Source organism: Gossypium raimondii, chromosome 8 (assembly GCF_025698545.1).
Source record: "Gossypium raimondii isolate GPD5lz chromosome 8, ASM2569854v1, whole genome shotgun sequence".
Classification (NCBI taxonomy): domain Eukaryota; kingdom Viridiplantae; phylum Streptophyta; class Magnoliopsida; order Malvales; family Malvaceae; genus Gossypium; species Gossypium raimondii.
Window position 1 is genome coordinate 5,344,332 of NC_068572.1, and position 18,516 is coordinate 5,362,847.

Genomic DNA, 18,516 nt, shown 5'->3' on the forward strand with positions numbered 1-18,516 from the left:
CATCGTATATATTTAATGTATTATTAGTAATTAGTTTCAAACCATACGTGTTTACTATTTATTATATGTTTTTTAAGAAAAAATTATATTCTAAATTGTAGTTTTCACACATATACACATACGATAAGATTTCTATATTAAAATGTATTTGATTGAGTCGGTGTCACAAGTTAACTCGACACCAACTTAAGATGACAACACCATGATAAACATTTTAATCTATTTTTTCATTTTGATAACGTATATATTTCAAAGTGATATTATTAATTAGTTTCAAATCATACGTTTCATTATTTATTATATGTTATTTTTAAATAAAAGTAAGTTCTAAATTTGTGGTTTCCAAATGCATACCCATGTGATAAATTTCTAGTTTATTTACTTTTTAATACTTAATATAAAATCACCAATTGAATTAGTTTCATGGGTTAATCGAATACAAATTTATTAAAAACCAAAATATACAGAAATTATACTTTGACCCTAAAAATAATAAAAATTAATTTAACCCATTAAAATTATAAAAATATAGATTATTAAATGATGAAATTATATTTTACTATCGTAAAAATATATAATATAATTTTGACAAAAAAATTCAGACTCCGGGAGTTTACAATGTGTTATAATATTTAGTGTTTTGTGGTTATATAGATTCATTATTCACGTGAATAGTGATTAAGTTGGTCAATAGTGTATAGTTTCATCTTTAGCTTAGGAATTTGTCTATAAATAGGCAACAGTCTTTGACATCTTTTAGGGACACAAGTCTTCTTTTGTAGAAAAAAACTCTCTCAAGCCTTTTGACTGATTAATAAGAAGGAATCTTGTAAGAGAAAAATATAAGTTTCTAAATTCTTTCTCTTGCTCTTCTCCTAGTTTTTAGTTATGATCTTATTTAATGTTCACTCAGACTAGTAATGACATGAGTCATATACTCTGTAGTTGTCATGGCATTGGTTATCAACTATGAATATGAAAACTGCAACCAAACACCGTAGCAAGGTAAACCATAGTTTGTTACTGCAATGAAATTTGATCGCTAACTACTGAGTGATACCATCGACTCTGTTCCATAAAAGTTGAGTTGATTTAATCTAAATTTTACTAATTCAACTTCAAAAAATTTGATGAAAAGACTATTCAATCAGCCTTATTCTAATATAAAAAAAAATCATTATTAAAAATTGAACGAATCAAAACATATTAAATTCGAGATTTTTTGTTACCTCCTGCAATGGAAAGTATGGTAATTATTATTTCCTTTTGTATCGAAAATTTAAATTTATCGTGCTTTGACCACTTTTCTCCTCCATTACAGTAACCAGTGAGATGCCATCTTTTAACTTGATAAAGCTTCTTGTGTCTGACCCTTTGTGTTGATCCTAGGATAAGTGTTCGACCGAACCATTTTAGAGCTAATCGAATTGACGAATCTTGTTTTATCATCCTAATTTGATTTGAATCTTTTTAAATCGAGTCAAGTGAAATAAAATTCAAATTGAGTCGAGTGAAATATTTGAGTTAAATTAAAAAATAAAACATATCAATTAAAATCTTGTTGCAATATAACTAATTCCTTGTTAGAACATATAAACTTGAAACCATATATATTTGAAAACTCTATCAAAAAAAGAAAATATATAATATTTTAATATGATAAACTTGGATTGTTAATTTATTTATTTAGGTATTAAATTATTGTTTTAGAAATCTTAACTCTTTTATATATCCTTTAGAATTTTTTAAATTTAAAATTACTTTGAATTTTTTAATAATTTTGTTGAGAAATAAATTAATTTGTTCGTTTTCAAAATTGACAAAGATCAAATGAATAATTACACCAACCTATTATTCAAGCTGTAAAATTCAACTCGACTAGAAACTTAAATTACTTATTTGAATTGACTTAAAAAAACAGAAAACTTGATTTGATTAACTCGAAACTCAACAAGATTTTTTATTTTTTCAAATCAAGTAGAGTTTTACTCTTTCCTAAGAAAAAAAAAATGTTCAGCACATTGAACCAAAGAGTTGCCTGTTTCTTGTGCTTTCTTTCGTTATTTGGGAACCAACTTTTACTCTAAATGAGAAATAGGGTGGCGTGTGGACTCGTTTTTATATGTTTGGGTGTAATCTTTAACTGAAATTGTACTCCATCAGAGCTAATATCGAATCTTTTCCAAATTGGGAAGTGATTCCCAAAAACCTAATATCAACGCTAACTTTGACAGTTTTTGACCCTCTTTCATCTTCACTCATGCTATTGCTGCAAAACAAGAATCCGTCCATTTGAAGAAAAACAACAGTAAAGTCAAAGATCATGTGTTCTAAAAGTATGGAGAATAGTTATATTATTTTCTATTTAGATCTAAAAGAAGATACTTTTGGATATAATATGAACAAATATATTTTTTTCAAAAACGAAAAAAAAGTGTTTACTTTCATAACAATGACCTGAATGTTCCGCGGACGTCTGATTTTGTGGGCGGTGGATCCAGTCTAATAGAGAGAGCCACACCTTGAGCAGTAAACACAAATAAAAGATTAAAACCCTGTTAAACTCAAGAAAGCCGAATTTCCGAATTAATAATTATATCATTTGATTTGAATATAAATGAAAAGACCATGAAATATTAAGGTTCAATAGTTAAAATATAAACCATATAAGGTTATGCAAGTACAAAAATTTTATACTAATGCAAATTTATCTCTCTCTATATATAAATGTACGTACATACGTGTATATTTATTGCAAATGACGTTAGAGACAACCATCATTAGAGCTAGAGTTCAAAATGCATGTGCTGTTATAGAAGATCTTACCCTAAAGATGCAAGTCTACACCTCATACTAAGTTAATCCCCTCTAATACTAGGCTATATCTGAGAGATCACTGCCGGTTTTTGACAATATTTTGCCCATTTTTCTTTCACGAGATAATAAGCATACCTTGCAGTCATCACTTTAGCAGATGCCATGATAGTTTCAGTCTTCATCTAAATGGCACCGGTACTCAGCATTCTGTGTTGCAGAGAGCCTGGCAATGGGTATTTCAAAATGAATCCACCTTCCATCCATTTTAAATGTATTCTTTGCAGTGACTTTCGAAACCAAACTTCCAACTTCCTCAGCCTTCATGTATTAGGTATCAACTTGGAAAATCGGAAATGAACATAACTAACTACTGAGACTTTTCTATGAACATCTTTAACTTTTGAGAAAAATGGTTGACCTGGCATTCTTCAACTTTTGTGAGGTTGGAAATACGGATGCCTCAAAGCATAGTCAACACTTAATCGATCGCCCTACAAAATAAAAAATGCATTTCAAGCCCCAACACGTCATATTTATGATCAACTATATATAACTCTCTTTTGTACATAAGCGGATAGTAAAATCAAGGAAAAGGATAAATTGCTTAGACACATCATTTGTCAATCTAGAAGCTATACAACATTCAACACCTTACCAATTTGTGAAGGAGATACAAAAGCATACGATGCTAAGAAACTATTGTCACGATGGAAAAAGCTTATTTATCTAAATAAGACTGAAAGAACCACTCAACTACTGCCTTTTATGGCTAAAATAACCAAACCTCTCAATCGGTCGAGTCAAGTGTTTTAAACAGTAATTTGAGGTCAGTTTGGATTTGAACCATTTTGAGTTTGGATTACTTTGGTTTCAAGATTCAGGTCCAGTTTGACACTGCAATTATTAAGGTCAGATGGGTTCAAGTTTTTAAAATCAAATCAAACTATATTTGACATATCTAAATACATATATAATTTGAAATGATTACGTAAGACTGTTAAAAAGAAATTACCCGTATTTACAGAGAAATTACAGTTTTCTTGAATATCTTCAAAATTCTCAAAAACTATTTTTATCATGTTTTTTTCTTGTAACAAATGAATTGAAACTTGATGCTATTCTAAAGCGAACAAACAAAAATAGCAGACAAAAAAACAATTCTCATGCTCTTGACTACTTCAAAGAACAATGGAAATTTTATGGAGGCATTTTCCCCTTAAAAAGTCACTTGAGCCTATGAATATTACAAAGAAAAAGTTAATGATTTGTAGTTGAACACGAAGTTTCTACTAAACTGAAAGAACAAAAACATTTTGTATAGTTCCCCACCAAAAGCATTTTTGAATAGAAGCATAACCGCAAGTAACAAATTAAAGGTTCATTTATTATCTATCATTAGATTTTAAAAAGCAAATGCATTAATAATTTTCCCCTGAAGTTGTAAATATGAAAACTTACAGGGTCCCAGCGTAACAAGTCACGCACTAACCGCAAAGCCCAAACATTTGGAAATCTGCACAAAATTTTGAAACAAAAATATAAGCAGGCAGTAATATTAAGACGTAGTGAAATCAGATAATCATATATTACAGAAAGAACCTACCCAAGCTTCAGAGGGTCTCTACTCCGTATTTGACGGGAAAAAAATTCTTCAGAGCATTTCCAAGAAGCAGGTGACATGCCAGCCTATATCGAATGAGAAGGTAAACTACTAAACATAGGAAATCAATTTCATGACAGGGATTCGAACATTAATAAAGGCATCCACGGAGCACCATCCATTTTAGGATGCATCGTTTGTCTTAACTATCACTTAAAATTTCATCTCTAGGTCTTTGTTAACTGTCTTCTGAAGAAATAAGGATGGCATACCATAGGAAGTAGCACTGAGCATCTAAATGAGTTCAATACAATTTTTATTCATTTGAACATTTTCTTTCTATTTAGTATGCAAGATAAGCCTCAAATTAGACGGTGTAAAATATTTTCAATATTTGGATTAATTTTCTGCAAAGTGATATCAAGTATTTAGGTTGGAGGATATATCAGTCATTTGAACTATTTAATGTTCTAATATAGATACATAAGAAACTGCAACGTTCGGAGACTACTTTTCCCAAATAACATGGTCATACATTCTTGGAGGCAAATTTATGATTATTAAACCCTAACCTTTTTTCCCTTTCCCAAACAAATACAAAAGAACATAAAACCATCAAACAGTGTCTTTACCTACTGATCCAAAACCCATGTTCAACTTTTGTTCTTCAGTGATGAGATAGATTTAATATGTTAAAATTCAAAAATTCTATTCTTCGTGTCAGACTTGAACAGATCTGATTTTCAATAAAGAAAACTCAATTTAAAGTTGTGTAGTTTGCTACAAGCAAGGTCTCTCACACTGTCTTTAAAGAGTAAAAGATAAGACAGTGGTCACAAGATCAAGGGCTGAATCGGAGTGCAGTGCCCTGGCAATACTACTTGTGAATTGGTTTGGTTGAAACATCAGATGTTGGATTTAAGCAATAAGAGATTGTGACTCTTATTTGTGATAATATGAAGCTTCTCATATAGCCTCAAATCCAGTGTGCATGAAAGAATTAAACAGTCTGAGGTGGATTGTCATCTAGTTCAAGGCAAACTTATGCAGATGTGTTTCTCGCACAGTTAATGAATTCTACCAACCAACTTGCAGAACTTGTTTATAAAATCCTTATCTGGTTCTAAAATACGATAAGTTTGTAACAGCTGGGTGCACATATAGATGCTCCAGCTTAGGGAAGAGTGTTAAGTATTCTGTATTTGGGTTTAAGGGCATATTTGGGATTTGCACTATTTAATGTTCCAATATAAATTCATAGGAGACTACCACATTGTGAGACTACTTTTTCTCAAATAACAAGTGACAGACTAACGTATAATGAACTACTAATTTACCTACTAATCCAGTTAACAGTTGCTTTATTTTTATTTTTATTATTCTGTCACATGAAAATATATTACACCCTAAATGCATGAATCACATCTTCATACTTACTAGCTTACACATATCGACTATATCTAATTGTGGTATTGCAATTTAATTCATAATCTACAGTGAAAACCTCAAACCAGATTAAGAGGATTCTACCAAGAAATGGTTTAATCACTGATGAGATGACAAAAAGGAAATATAATGCTCAGAATGGTTGAGAAATTGAGGAAGGAAATTGTCAATCACAGAAATTGGCTTCTACTTGATTCACAGCCTGTACAACAAGAAAAATTCAAACCATGGGGAACGGTAATTGAAGGCGAAACATCAACCAAATATATTACTGTGCAATATTCTAACATGTTCTTGCAATTGCATACATAAGGATTCTTTTAGCAATGAGGATTGGAACTTACTTGGTTCATCGCATGATGATGTTTGGAGGAACTCCCAGTGATTAGAATGCACAATTCCATGAAGGATCTAAGCCTGAAACCAAGACTTAAGGAATTATAAGGATACTAGACACCATTTATTCCAAGTAGAACATAGTCTATTATTTGACAAATCCACTCACAAACATTAAAAGCCTAGATGATATGTTTGAGCATAAAATTTGTTGGCTGTTTCAAATAAACCATTGAGTTATATAAATAAGAGCCTATTTGCTAGCTGAAACACTGGAGAATAAATATAAGAGATCCGTAGGTTCTTTAAACATAATAGCTCATCTACTTCTCTCCTATAGGGGTGAGCAGTAGTCAGATTAACCAACTAAACCAACTGAAATCGACTATAACAGCTCCATTAAGTTTGGTTTGGGTTTAAGTCAGTCGGAGTGATTGGTTTGAATATGTTTATTAAATCGGTTTGCTATTTTATATTTTCAAACCAAACTGATTAAGTAAACTGACACTTGATTAACTTGTCTTATTTATAAGACCAAATACCCATACCCAGTTATCCTATGATAACCATGTCAACCCTATTTCATAAAATAAATGAAAAATCCCCAACTTCAGTCTTCAAATCAGGTTCATTCTATTCTTCTCTTTTCTTCCTCAAGTTCCTCTGTGCCCACTCCCTCACCCACACCATTCAGCAGCTGACCAGTCAGGTCCAGGCCACAACCCTCACAGCTCTCAATGTTGCACTGCCCAACACAAACAAGCTACACCAGTCACCCTTCACCTCCAGCCTCTGCAATGCAGTCCATCACCCTAAAGGCCTTAAGTCGGTCAGTTTACTTTAAAAGGTCAAGTTGATTGATTTTATTTGTTTTCAATACTTGTAAACCAAATAAAGTGAACCGACAGAATGCTCACTGCTAGTCAACAAAAAACCATTGAAGTGGCATAAAAAGTAAAGGACAAGAACGCAACAACAATAAGCAGAATGTTTCTAGACAGTACAGTGTATGCTCCATGCAAGCCACAGAAGGCTGAAATATCTTCAAACTTTTTTTCTTTTCTTACCGAAAGTTCTAACCTTGTAAATATACATATCAAATGAAACCCCACTTTAGAATTCATCTAAGGTACCAACATAGCCAGCACTAACCTCCCAAATCCAAAGAATTTGCATCTAATAGGTTCCCAATAAAAGCCCTCACTATGTCACACACACGGCTACAACTAAGATTTTAACTGTCCAATTAAAGTTTCGACAGGAGAGAGGCTCAAATCACAGTGTAATTTTATAAACTTCGCTAAATACACTTGTTCTGCTAACACAACATTGGTCCCATCTAACAAGCCTGTGTCCGAAACAACTTGGTCATTGCATTTCTTTTTCCTTAAGGACCAAAAACTGAGAAATGATTCTTCCCAACCTCATTTAACAAAGAAAAAGGGAGATAAAGAAATTAGAAAATAGTTAATATCCTTTCAAATTCATCCTACAAAAAGAGATGCAAGTAAGCTACATGACATTCATGAAGGATGCATTAAAGAGGAGGGCAGTATATTAATTGGCTTATCCATGTAAAGAGAAGCAGAAAATTAAAGGAAGGTCATTTCTAACAATTTTCTAAGATAAAAAATTTCACTGAAACATACTTATAAGCAAGCTCCTTCATGTCTTCGTTCCAACCCTCGATATGATGATCTAGAAGAGTGCGTGTCAGAGCACTTATCTGAAATACATTTGGTGTCCCCAAGATCATCTCTAAGATCACTACACCTACGCTCCACATATCATATCTGTCAACATTATTTGAAAAGCACTCTACTAGTTTAATAAAAAAATGTAATAGAATTTGATCAAGAATTTGAAAAAAAAAAAAAAAAAGTAAAATAAAATCAAAGTCTAGGAGAAGAACAATTGATATAGAAAAATTATGAAAAGGATCTTGACATACTTCAAAGAAGTGCTAGTGGGCCCTTGATACCAACTAGCATTAAGAAGAGCTTCAGGTGGACTATAATCATGAGTTTGCTCAGATCTGGAAAGATAAGAGTAGTTATCTGTTGTAAGTTCTTTTTCTCTTGGGAGCCAAACTCATGGATAAAGAAAAACACAGAAATATCTTAAACAGAAACCCCACCTAGAAGGTCCAGCTGATCCGTATAAATGCTTCAGTGTAAACCCATCTATTGAACTTCCAAAGTCAATGATGCGCCTAACAATTTGCAGAAAGGACATTAATAACATCAACTCAGATGGCTTTTAATGCACTTGTTTCTTACAAGACCTAAGCTTTTCCACGATTGCAAACGTAAATCATTTTATAAAAAATTCTTTCCTGTTAGTTAACTCATTCTAAAATACAAAATTACTAAATCTGAAATTACATGACAAGAGTAACAAATTTGTGCTATTTTTTGCTGTAAAAAGTTCACTTGAAGTATTCAAAACATCCGTGCATGTAAACCAAAAGACAGACACGTACAAACAAAGAGATCAAACATGGCTTACAAGTCTCATTCATTGACATGCAAAGCACTAGAACTTAGTATTCGAGAAGTCTCAAAGAAGAGAGAAGTTGGGACAGAAGTATAGTAAAATAGAAATTTTGAAGACATGCACAGTGCAACTGAATATTGCAGCAATAAAACCTTAACAAGAATATGAAAGCAATAAGTTATTGCTGAATCCATTTTGAGCATGCACGGTCTGGCAGAAAGACTCAAGAAGGTAAGAAGTCTTCATGAAATAAAAGAAATGAGAAGAGCACTTCTAATATGGATGAACCACTTACTATATGCATCACACCTTCAGGACCTTGGAGTTTCAAATGAATCAGTAAAAGCGTAACACATGCATACTAACATCAAAGAGAAGAAAATTTAACATTTACAACAGTTTTAATAAGATAAGAAGAAAATTACATTCTAGTGGTAAAATTCTTATCTTCATTTGGAATTTCTCTCAAGCATCTTCCAGTTTTTTGGTCCTCAAAGCATATAACCATGTTCTCTTCCAATAGGAAAAATGAAAAGCATACCAATTAGCAGGAAGTCAGAATAATATTCTAAAAACTAGATAGAAAACTAAAGAAACAAAGGGATCATTATGTATCAACTTATCCCTATGAACTGCAGATATGGTTATAGAATGTTTCACAAGCCAACTTCTAAATGTTTTCAAACAGTATCTAACAATGAAGCCAGCATTTATGGGCTTACAAAGATAAACAAAAAGTGGAATGAATATAATGCCATTTGCTATCTCATTAACAAAATCATATCATTCACAGAAGTTGACAAGATCTTTAGGTTAATTAAGCAAATTTCTTTCGCTTACTGTTAGTACAACTTTCCAAGAAGGATAGAATTCTCGTGCTCCCAATATGCGACTTATCAAGTTGATGAATCCAAAATCATAGTTGTATTGATACAAAATAATAGCAGAAAAGAAAAAGTAAAATATTATAGTACTCTCATATGTCATCAAATCCCTCCCATTCCCAACCCACCAGGCTAGCAGTCTAGTTATCAAGATCAATGCTATTTACATGCACAGCTCTCATCTAGATCCCAACTCCTTAACCAGCGCATACCATAGAAACATACTCAGGTACCCCAACGTGATAGACTATCAAAAGCAAAGCATCACAATTAGGTAGAATTGTACTCATGTAGCATATCTCAACAGAAAATCCAAGAGGTGAGTGTAAAACAGGGATAACCCAAATATAATCATTTAAGCCAATGGAAACAAATAGTAAAGCTTGGACCTAGCAAAGGCATTTTCAGAAATATCCCAAGGTTCTTTTTTTTCTTTTTTTAAATTTAACACACAGTTAACAACACTTCTATAGAAGGCATTGCCATCCTCACCAGGTTTGATATCCCTGTGGGTAATATTGCGATCGTGACAGGACTTCAGTGCAACCAACTGAGCAAATGAAAAGCAAAAGCATACAAGAAATCAGCAGTTAAATTAAGATAACAATAGTAGATACAATATTATTAGAACATGAGAAACTCCTAGAAGGAAACAAATATAAGCCAAAATATGTTACTAAGATGAGATTTGAAACAAGTTTTGCTAAAACTTGAATTACAAATTGTTCACTAAAGTCAAGCTAGGATGGGTTAACATACCATTTGGTACTTGAGTTTAGCTTCAATGTTCAATTTGGTACCCAGACCAGAAAGTATCATGTGGCCTAATGAATATTTGACATGTGTGCTCTGGTAAAAAAACATAGGTACTTAATTGGGACAAAAAACTCAGGTACCGAATTGAACATTAAAGCCAAATTCAGGTACTTAATTGGGACAAAAAACAACTCAAGTATCAAATTGAAAAAACTTAGGTACCAAATTGAACATTGAAGCCAAACTCATGAACCAAATAGTATATTATCCTAGCTAGGATTTCAGGATATAGCCAAGAGCGATTGAAATGAGTAGTATAAGAAAGAGAGAAAGAATATAAAAGAAAAAAAAACTTAAATCTGAAATCTTTAATTGGAAGATGATGTACCAATTGCCAAATAAGATTGCGCATTTCTTCTTGTCCTTCTTCTGTTGTCCTCAACCAATGCCACCATTTTGATGGACGCAATACGCGAACTTGTTTTACTTCTTCATCGCTTTCTTCAGCTGCATTATGTACGGCTTCTTCCATGGTATACATAAGCTTTGATAGTGACATGCCCTCATAATGAAATACAAGCCATATTTCATTAGACCGTGATTCAAATGACTCAACATATCTTGCAATATGGTTCAAACCTTCTTCAAAAGCAGCCCCGTGAAATCCAGATTTGTTCAGATATATATTTTCAGGACTCAAAGTGATTCCTAATTCTAAATTTGCATCTAATGTGTCACCATAACCAGATTGTGATTCCTCTAAGAAAGGTTCCGATACTTCACCCGATGGAAAACTTCCAAGGTTTCTAGAGGCATTTAAGAAAACTTCACCAAAGTACTTCTCTCTTAGACCACTTAAGTAAACAGAAGCCCCTCTCTCCACCTGTGATCGGGAAGATAATGGCATAAGATGATCCAGACAAAACAGTAACAAACAAGATAGAACTAAACACTCATTTAAGGAAGATGAAAATGAGGTCAACATAAAAAACTTGAGAAAGATTTACCATTATGCGTTTCAGAATAAACAGGTTGCCATCAGAAGAACCAACATGACTATCATTCCTAGATGTATTACAACGTGAACTACTGCCATATGTATCAAAATGAATATCACCAAAATTGGTAGTCTTGTTTTCTTCACCCCATCTTGAAGCATCACTGCCATGATGACAATTCCAACTAAACGACAACCATACCTCACCGTAAGAACCACGACCAAATCTTTTCTTTAGAATATACCTGATAAAAGAGAGGTACAAGACTGTCATAATGGTGAAATGACGATAAACAACCACCAAATTTCTATTTTTAACCTTTGTTTTCTAATTGGAGAAAACCTAATCATCTTAACCATAGAAAATTGCATTTCAGTTCAAAATTTATCTATTGTTTGCATTAAAGAGAACAAAATTTTGATCTCTAGGGAAATAAGGTAAAAAGAGATATTCTAATTTCCACCACTTATGTTCTCCTAAAACTTTTAGCAACATTCGATATCCATTTTCCTTGCAGATGGGGCATCTAGTGCCCATCAATGTTGATTGTCTATCACCTTGTTAGGATCAAAATTGTAGGATTAGAATATCATCCACAAAAGAAACAGTCCACATCTTTTTCAATGACAGAAGTGTCTCTAGTTTAATGTAAACCAAATTATATTTCATATTGAGAAAACATAAAATAAAGAAGCAACAATGTATATGTGGATATGTATGAATATAAACATATAAATATCTATTTATATTACTTCACATACTTTAACATGAATCAGGGTCAATTTTTCCAAAGATCACTACTAAGGAGGTGGATAATGAAGTTTTTGGAGGAGATCAATGCATTTAAACTCAGTGATGGAGGATCGATGCCATGGAAGATAACCAAGGTTAATGCCAAATGGGGGAGTAAAGCATTAAGCAAAGAATAGAATAAACCTAGAGTCTGGCATTGGATACTCCTCTGTCCCATAACTTGAACTAGTATCATGGAAGGGTATGGATTCAAGAAAACCAAGGAAACTAGTGAAGCCCTCAGGATTTACGCATTGATCATTAGCTCCATCAACAGTCATCCCAAAGTTTAAGCATAAACTCCGGTCATTGTACACATTTAAAGGTCCACCTGACATGGTTTAAAGAAAAATTACTGCAATACTCCAGTCATTGTACACATTAAGGAAGTCAATGTGCTTCAATTCCTACCAATGAATCAAACAGGAAAACCATAGTGAATCAAAGGACTAACAAACCCAGCCGGCCAGATAAAAAGAATAGATAGAACTTTACATACCACAGGGTCGTTCAAAGGCATTAGGTAGAGCCTGGGGTAGGTCATGCACATAATCTTCCTTTTGAGTTTGAATTGTATCATCCACATCATCATTGAGATTCTCAGATAAATAGAAACAGCTATAACTGCTAGGTTTTCCTTGAACCTATATGGTAAAAGAGAAACAAAATCACAAAAAAATTTCCTACAATAGGGTGCAAAATCACAAAAAAATTTCCTACAATAGGGTGCCAACTCCTACAAGAGTTTCTATCATCTCAATCAACTCCAATGACTATAATGCCAAATTACCTTTATGCCACAGGCATAGTACAACTCAAAGTCTAACATGACAGTAAAGACAACTAAACGGGAATTTGATTTTAGTTCCAAACACCTTATAAGTTGTAAGAGAATAATGTTGCACAAAGCTTACAGTCAGCATCATAATAATTAGCCTTCAACTGGGAAAACAGGGAGAACCTAACATATAGTTGGCATATTGTGATTTTGATAAAAATCAACTTTTTTCATTCAAACCTGACAAAAATATAACAGCAGGAGTCACTCGGAAGAGAGGGAATGAAGCAACAAAAAAAAGAGAATGCACGCTTAGATCAAAGCAGAGTTTCCCAAATTACTATCTAGTTTTCTTTTCCTCTCAGGTTATATATTTTCCTTTAAAACGAACGGCCCTAGTTCTTGCCACAATGGAAAGTTAAGGTCCATGTCAGAGCTCATAGATACAAAAAAAAATAATAATAATAAAAATAAAACAAACAAACAGGAAATGCCTTGCAGTTCCCCAAATCCATGTTTAACAGTAGAAAAGGTCTTCACATCTTCCGACTTGAAAAGCCATACAGCCGGACAGGGTAGAACTGAGTCTTTTCTAAAAAATTCAACACTCCCTAGATATATCTCTTGGATTGGGGAAAAAATTGGAAATACATCTCCATAACAAATTAGCCTCTCATACTTACCAATAGCCTGTTAAATTTAGTCGTGATTGGATGAGTAGATTCCAACTGCAGTAGGTCTGGACTAATATCATCACCTGATCATGATAGCAAAAAGGAATTGAGCCTATTAAAAATTTGAAAATAATTATTTAACAAAGTAGCAAACATCTAAAATAAATAAATGAATTTAAATAACTAAGATGCATCATCAAACTACAGGTCAAAACCTACAGCTAAAAATGCCAAAAAATATAGCACATAAACAACATTTTGCAAGAGAACAGAAAAGATACATGACAAATGCACTTAAATGGGGGCATGCATACCCATGTTACGCCAGTGCATGAAAACTTACCTAAACAACGCCCAGAACATCAATAAGCCTACACCTTGCGGAGGAAACAACAAATGCAAAGAAAGATTATAGCACTACAATGGAATTTTCTCCACCAATGAAGATGGCTATTTCAAGCAAACATATGGCTCTGAGTTTGAATTGATTTGTGCATTCATGAAGCTAAGAAGAAGAGCACATATTTAAGACAACTTAGGTCTATTTTGAACGAAGCAATGAAGGTCAAATTTATTGAACTTCCTTATGTGCAATTTCTTCCAATTATAAGTTAATTCAATCAGTGCATGTTCCATTCAAAGAACATTCACAAGAAAGTCTACCAAGAGATTCTTACTTGATCGTCCATGAATGAATTTTTGTAGTCCATTAGCTGGGAATTCCTTGGCCCCTTTCCTTCCACATCTTTCAGTCAGCAAGTTTTGAGATAGAAAAGCAGATCCCAGTGGAACCACTATAGCTGCCATATTGTCCATGCTGCCCCTCTCGAAGGCAGTATTCACTAAGCAATCAGCTAGTGAGAGTGAGCATGAAGAAGATAGTCTTGATCCAACAGTATCATGATTCTTTACTTCCCAAAGTAAATCACAAACATCCTGCAAGCTCAGCTTTTCAAAAATGCCATCAGAGCCAACCACCAAATAGCTATCATTAGCAGTCAGAGATTGCCAATCTGTCACCTCTGGTGCAGCGATAACACCATAACTGGAGAAACATGCACATAATAACTTTAATAAACTTCTTAAAAAAAAAAAGCTTTTCAAAATATAAGAAGAAAGATGGAAATTGTTGATTGGAAAAACAATCAAAATGTAGAGGTAGAGAAGAAAGCACAGACATATCTTAGAAAATGTTAGTACCATCTAAATAATAGATATCAAAAGTAATCTTTGCATAGTTCAATCAGAGTATTCAACATTTCATAGTAAAATGTGAATTTTAATAGTTTTTTTTATGAAAAAAAATTCTATATTATCAAACAACGGTACAACACATTGCAAGGGAATAGGGTAGGGCTCCTTTCCTTATCTGCCCTCAAATGAAGCAGTGCTAGGTCCAATCACAACTATAAAAAGCAAGATGGAAATTTGGAAATTGATGATTGAGAAAACAAATAGAATGTAAAAGTAAAACAGAAAGCACAGACAGAGAAAAATAGAAAATGTTTTTTTGAAGTGATAAATTAGAAAACGTTAGCACCAAACAATAGATTCCAAAAGATTAATCTTTGTTTGTCTAATAAAGCTATTTTCCATTTTTATTAATAAATTGTTTTTTTAGATTCTTTTAAAAAAAAAAAGAAAAAACAAAAACAAACTGTTCTATGTTTTATCTAAAAACAGAACTGCTTTCACAAAAAAAAAAAAAACAGTACAGAAGCTGCCAGGGAAGTGGGTACTGGATAGGGCTCCTTCCTTTACATGCCCTCACATGGAGCAGTGCAAGACCCAAGCACAACTATAATAGGCAAGATGAGAACTTTTTTAATTGGAAAAACAAACAGAATGTAGAACTAAAGCAGAAAGCACAGACATGGATAACTGATAAAATGTTAGTACAATCTTTAAATAATAGATAGCAAAAGATGAATCTTCGCATATCTCAAATCAGAAAATTTCCCGTTTCTTGTAATACGTGAATATTAATAATTATTTTGTAAATAAAGCAAACCATTCTACATGATCTAAAAACAACAAACTGCCAGGGTAGAAGGTAGGGCTCCTTTATCTGTCTGCTCCAACATGAAGCAGTGCAGGATCCAATCAGGAATTCACAGTCACATACTTGAGGAAGGACATATCAAATTTATAGATTTCTAGTAGGAAAAAGAAAAGAAAAGCCTAAAGAACCTACCTACTTCCAATTTTAGACTACCCCAATGCACACGCTTTAACATATAAATGAGAATCATCAAAGAAACCAATATATGCATGATAAAACACCTTTTTATGAACATAGAGCCATGCTCTGAATAAAATAACTCCCTCCCTTCAAAAAGGTTACTACGATGTCTGTAGATTTGACCAGCAAGTTCAGTTTTACTTTGAACATTTTACACTGAACCAAGCCATAAGAATTGTAGTCTCAAAATTTTCAGGAGGTTATAGCCAAAGAAGAAGATAAATGGAGGGAAGCTAGATGAACACAATGCAGAGACTGACTCTTCCAATTTAGAACATCACCTTTTGTATGATACATCACCAATAGAACGGGAGATCGCCAGCTGACCATTCACACGTGATACACCACCCCATTCAACAACATAGCCACCAGCTGCTTCTACTCGAGACCTTTCATCATCTCGATCAGGGTGATGATCTCTAGTTAGTTCCTTGACAATATAACGTACCAATCCACTGGACGCAGCCACTTTAAAATTGGATCTTCTAAAAGGTGAAACAGCACCGTTGCGCCTCCACTCCCTGTACAATTGTAACAAAGTTTCTGCAATATGCAAGTTACAAGAGATGAATGTACGTTGCCATGTTCTTGTAGATATGTTGAATATATATATCTAACTGTCATACTCTGACATGCAATAATGTAATTCGGCAGATAAAACTCAATGAGAAACACTTTCTAAGGGAAGGAGGTGGAGAAAAAATATTTTAATTAGGCTGTGGAAATATTTGAGTCCAGGAAAATTTTAGGTCAATTCAAGTGGCAACCAAATATTCATCTGACCTCTGGCCTCAGAAGGAGAATGGAATTTTTCGGAACACAGAATGGCTTTGGAATCTCCAATATTAGCAACTAAAATTTGACCATCTGCTATCAGTATAATTGTAGCTGTTGAACCCGAAGCAAGGTTATTTCTAGATGCTTCCTTCACAGATTAAAATCACATCAATACAAAGAAAGTTTAATGCACATGGTTCTGAATAAGGAAAGAGAAAACTAATTGACTATACCTTAGAAAATGTTGCATCTATGTCATGGATTGCCCTTAACAAAGCTTCCTTCAATATACCCAAGTGAAAAGAATCATCAAGATTTTCTGGGACTGAAAACTTAAATCTGAGCAAGCATTAATACTTTGAGTTAAGAATCGTCAACAGCAAGCAACAGCTATATCCATTTTCTAAAACAAGGAACTCAAACATAAATATGGTCTGAGTTACACATGATATCACCTTTCAAAGTTCAAGCCATGCTTTCCAATCTCTTTGTCCCAATTAAGCACTTGGAAAACAATATCCCCTTCTCCTACATTTGGCAACCTACTTGACTGCTTCTTCAATACAAAGGAAAAAGTTGCATCCAAAAGGAAATATGTATGTAGAGCAAAATACTCCAGTAAAAGTTTTGAAGCCATCTCACTAGCTTCAGCACCATTATGACCATCAAAAACCGCAACAACTCCGACTGAAACTTCCTTAACCCCAATTTTGCCTGCTCCAATGTATCAAAAATTTATATATTAAAAATAAAAGCGTGAGACGTAAGACAAAGTTATTAAATCAGTGATACGTACAAACTTCTTCAACCATCACAAAATAAGCAAAAATACCAAATCTTACATTGTTTAGAAAGATTCTTTTCAAACAAAATTGCCTCTATAAGAACACTAAGTCAGAAGTAAACTATTGAAGTTAGTAGTTTGATTTAGCATAATATCTCCCCACTTTTCTAATTCAACCTTCTTTGGTTACGTTAATATCATTGCTACATTGGTTACAGTCATTAGAAAGAGCTAAGCATTTAATTAACCGACAAAACTTCATAACTTCAATCTTAAAAGAAGGATTTTTTTTTTCTTAAACAAAGTGATAAAGTTTGTTAATAAAACAACCGAAAGCAAATTCATTCAATGAAAAACCCTAGAATCTCATTTTCAATCCATAGCATAAAAACTGTCATTAAATTGCAACATCAATTTATCCTTTTTACAAAAGAAAATATTAATCGTAAGACTAATTCCCCTATGAACGCATTCTAATAAAACCACGAAGCCGCACAAAAAAAAAAAAAAGATATGAAGAAAGAGAGATACTCGGGAAGGGAATGTGGAGATCGAGCATGCAGACAGTGCGATCTTCCATGTGCTTCCTTCGACCCTGAAGCACAGCCGATTGACAGCGCCCCGTCACGGGAGTGGGGGAGCGTGCACCAGAACCATGATTCGGAATTTTCCAGCGAGGGCATTTAGGGGATTGGAACACCGCCGGCGCACCACCTTCTTTGTAAACCGTCAAACAGGTGGAAGATTCTCCAAGAGAGCTTCTCAGAGAGTACACCAGGAATCCTAAAACGAGAAGCAATAGTTTCAACGACATGGTCAATTAACAGAATCTCTGATTTTCCTTCATGGAATGGAACCTCCCTGCGCGAAGATGAACAGTTGACAAAAATTGGCGAGGAAATAAAGAAAGGAAATGAAATTAGCGCGCAAACTTCGTGAGGCAAAATACGTCTGCACTATTTTGCCGGTGGCTGTGTTGCCGAAGAAACCAACAATATTGAAAATAGAATTTGAAATGTAGTTTGCTCAGTTGGATTTTGAGTCGGCTGTTAACTGCACAATCAAGGTTGAAGTCTTGAAGAGCATCTTTTTATTCTGTATTAGGAGTTATTAATACATGGTATATTTGCAATATA

General features: G+C 33.6%; 1 protein-coding gene across 13 annotated transcripts; it reads right to left on the reverse strand.

Moving 5' to 3' along the window:
- Positions 1–1,852: 1,852 nt before the first annotated feature.
- LOC105790477 (probable inactive protein kinase At3g63330) lies at positions 1,853–18,455 on the reverse strand. Of its 13 annotated transcripts, none has more exons than XM_052635257.1 (22): positions 17,912–18,454; positions 17,052–17,310; positions 16,830–16,935; positions 16,603–16,744; positions 16,101–16,362; positions 14,255–14,622; positions 13,587–13,660; positions 12,625–12,769; positions 12,270–12,456; positions 11,343–11,577; positions 10,724–11,218; positions 10,072–10,129; positions 9,121–9,208; positions 8,337–8,411; positions 8,151–8,234; positions 7,849–7,992; positions 6,208–6,280; positions 4,421–4,503; positions 4,276–4,330; positions 2,953–3,308; positions 2,458–2,521; positions 1,853–2,269 (listed from the first exon to the last, which is right to left on the reverse strand). In XM_052635257.1, exons 1-20 carry the CDS (start codon positions 18,192–18,194, stop codon positions 3,246–3,248), a joined length of 3,279 nt encoding a protein of 1,092 aa, XP_052491217.1. In that variant the 5' UTR covers positions 18,195–18,454; the 3' UTR covers positions 1,853–2,269; positions 2,458–2,521; positions 2,953–3,245. The 13 variants fall into 13 exon arrangements, with proteins under 13 accessions (XP_052491217.1, XP_052491218.1, XP_012473545.1 ...); XM_052635258.1 differs by having other exon boundaries at positions 2,443–2,521; XM_012618091.2 differs by lacking the exon at positions 1,853–2,269 and having other exon boundaries at positions 2,327–2,521; positions 2,953–3,040; positions 3,236–3,308.
- Between the last annotated feature and the right edge of the window lie 61 nt (positions 18,456–18,516).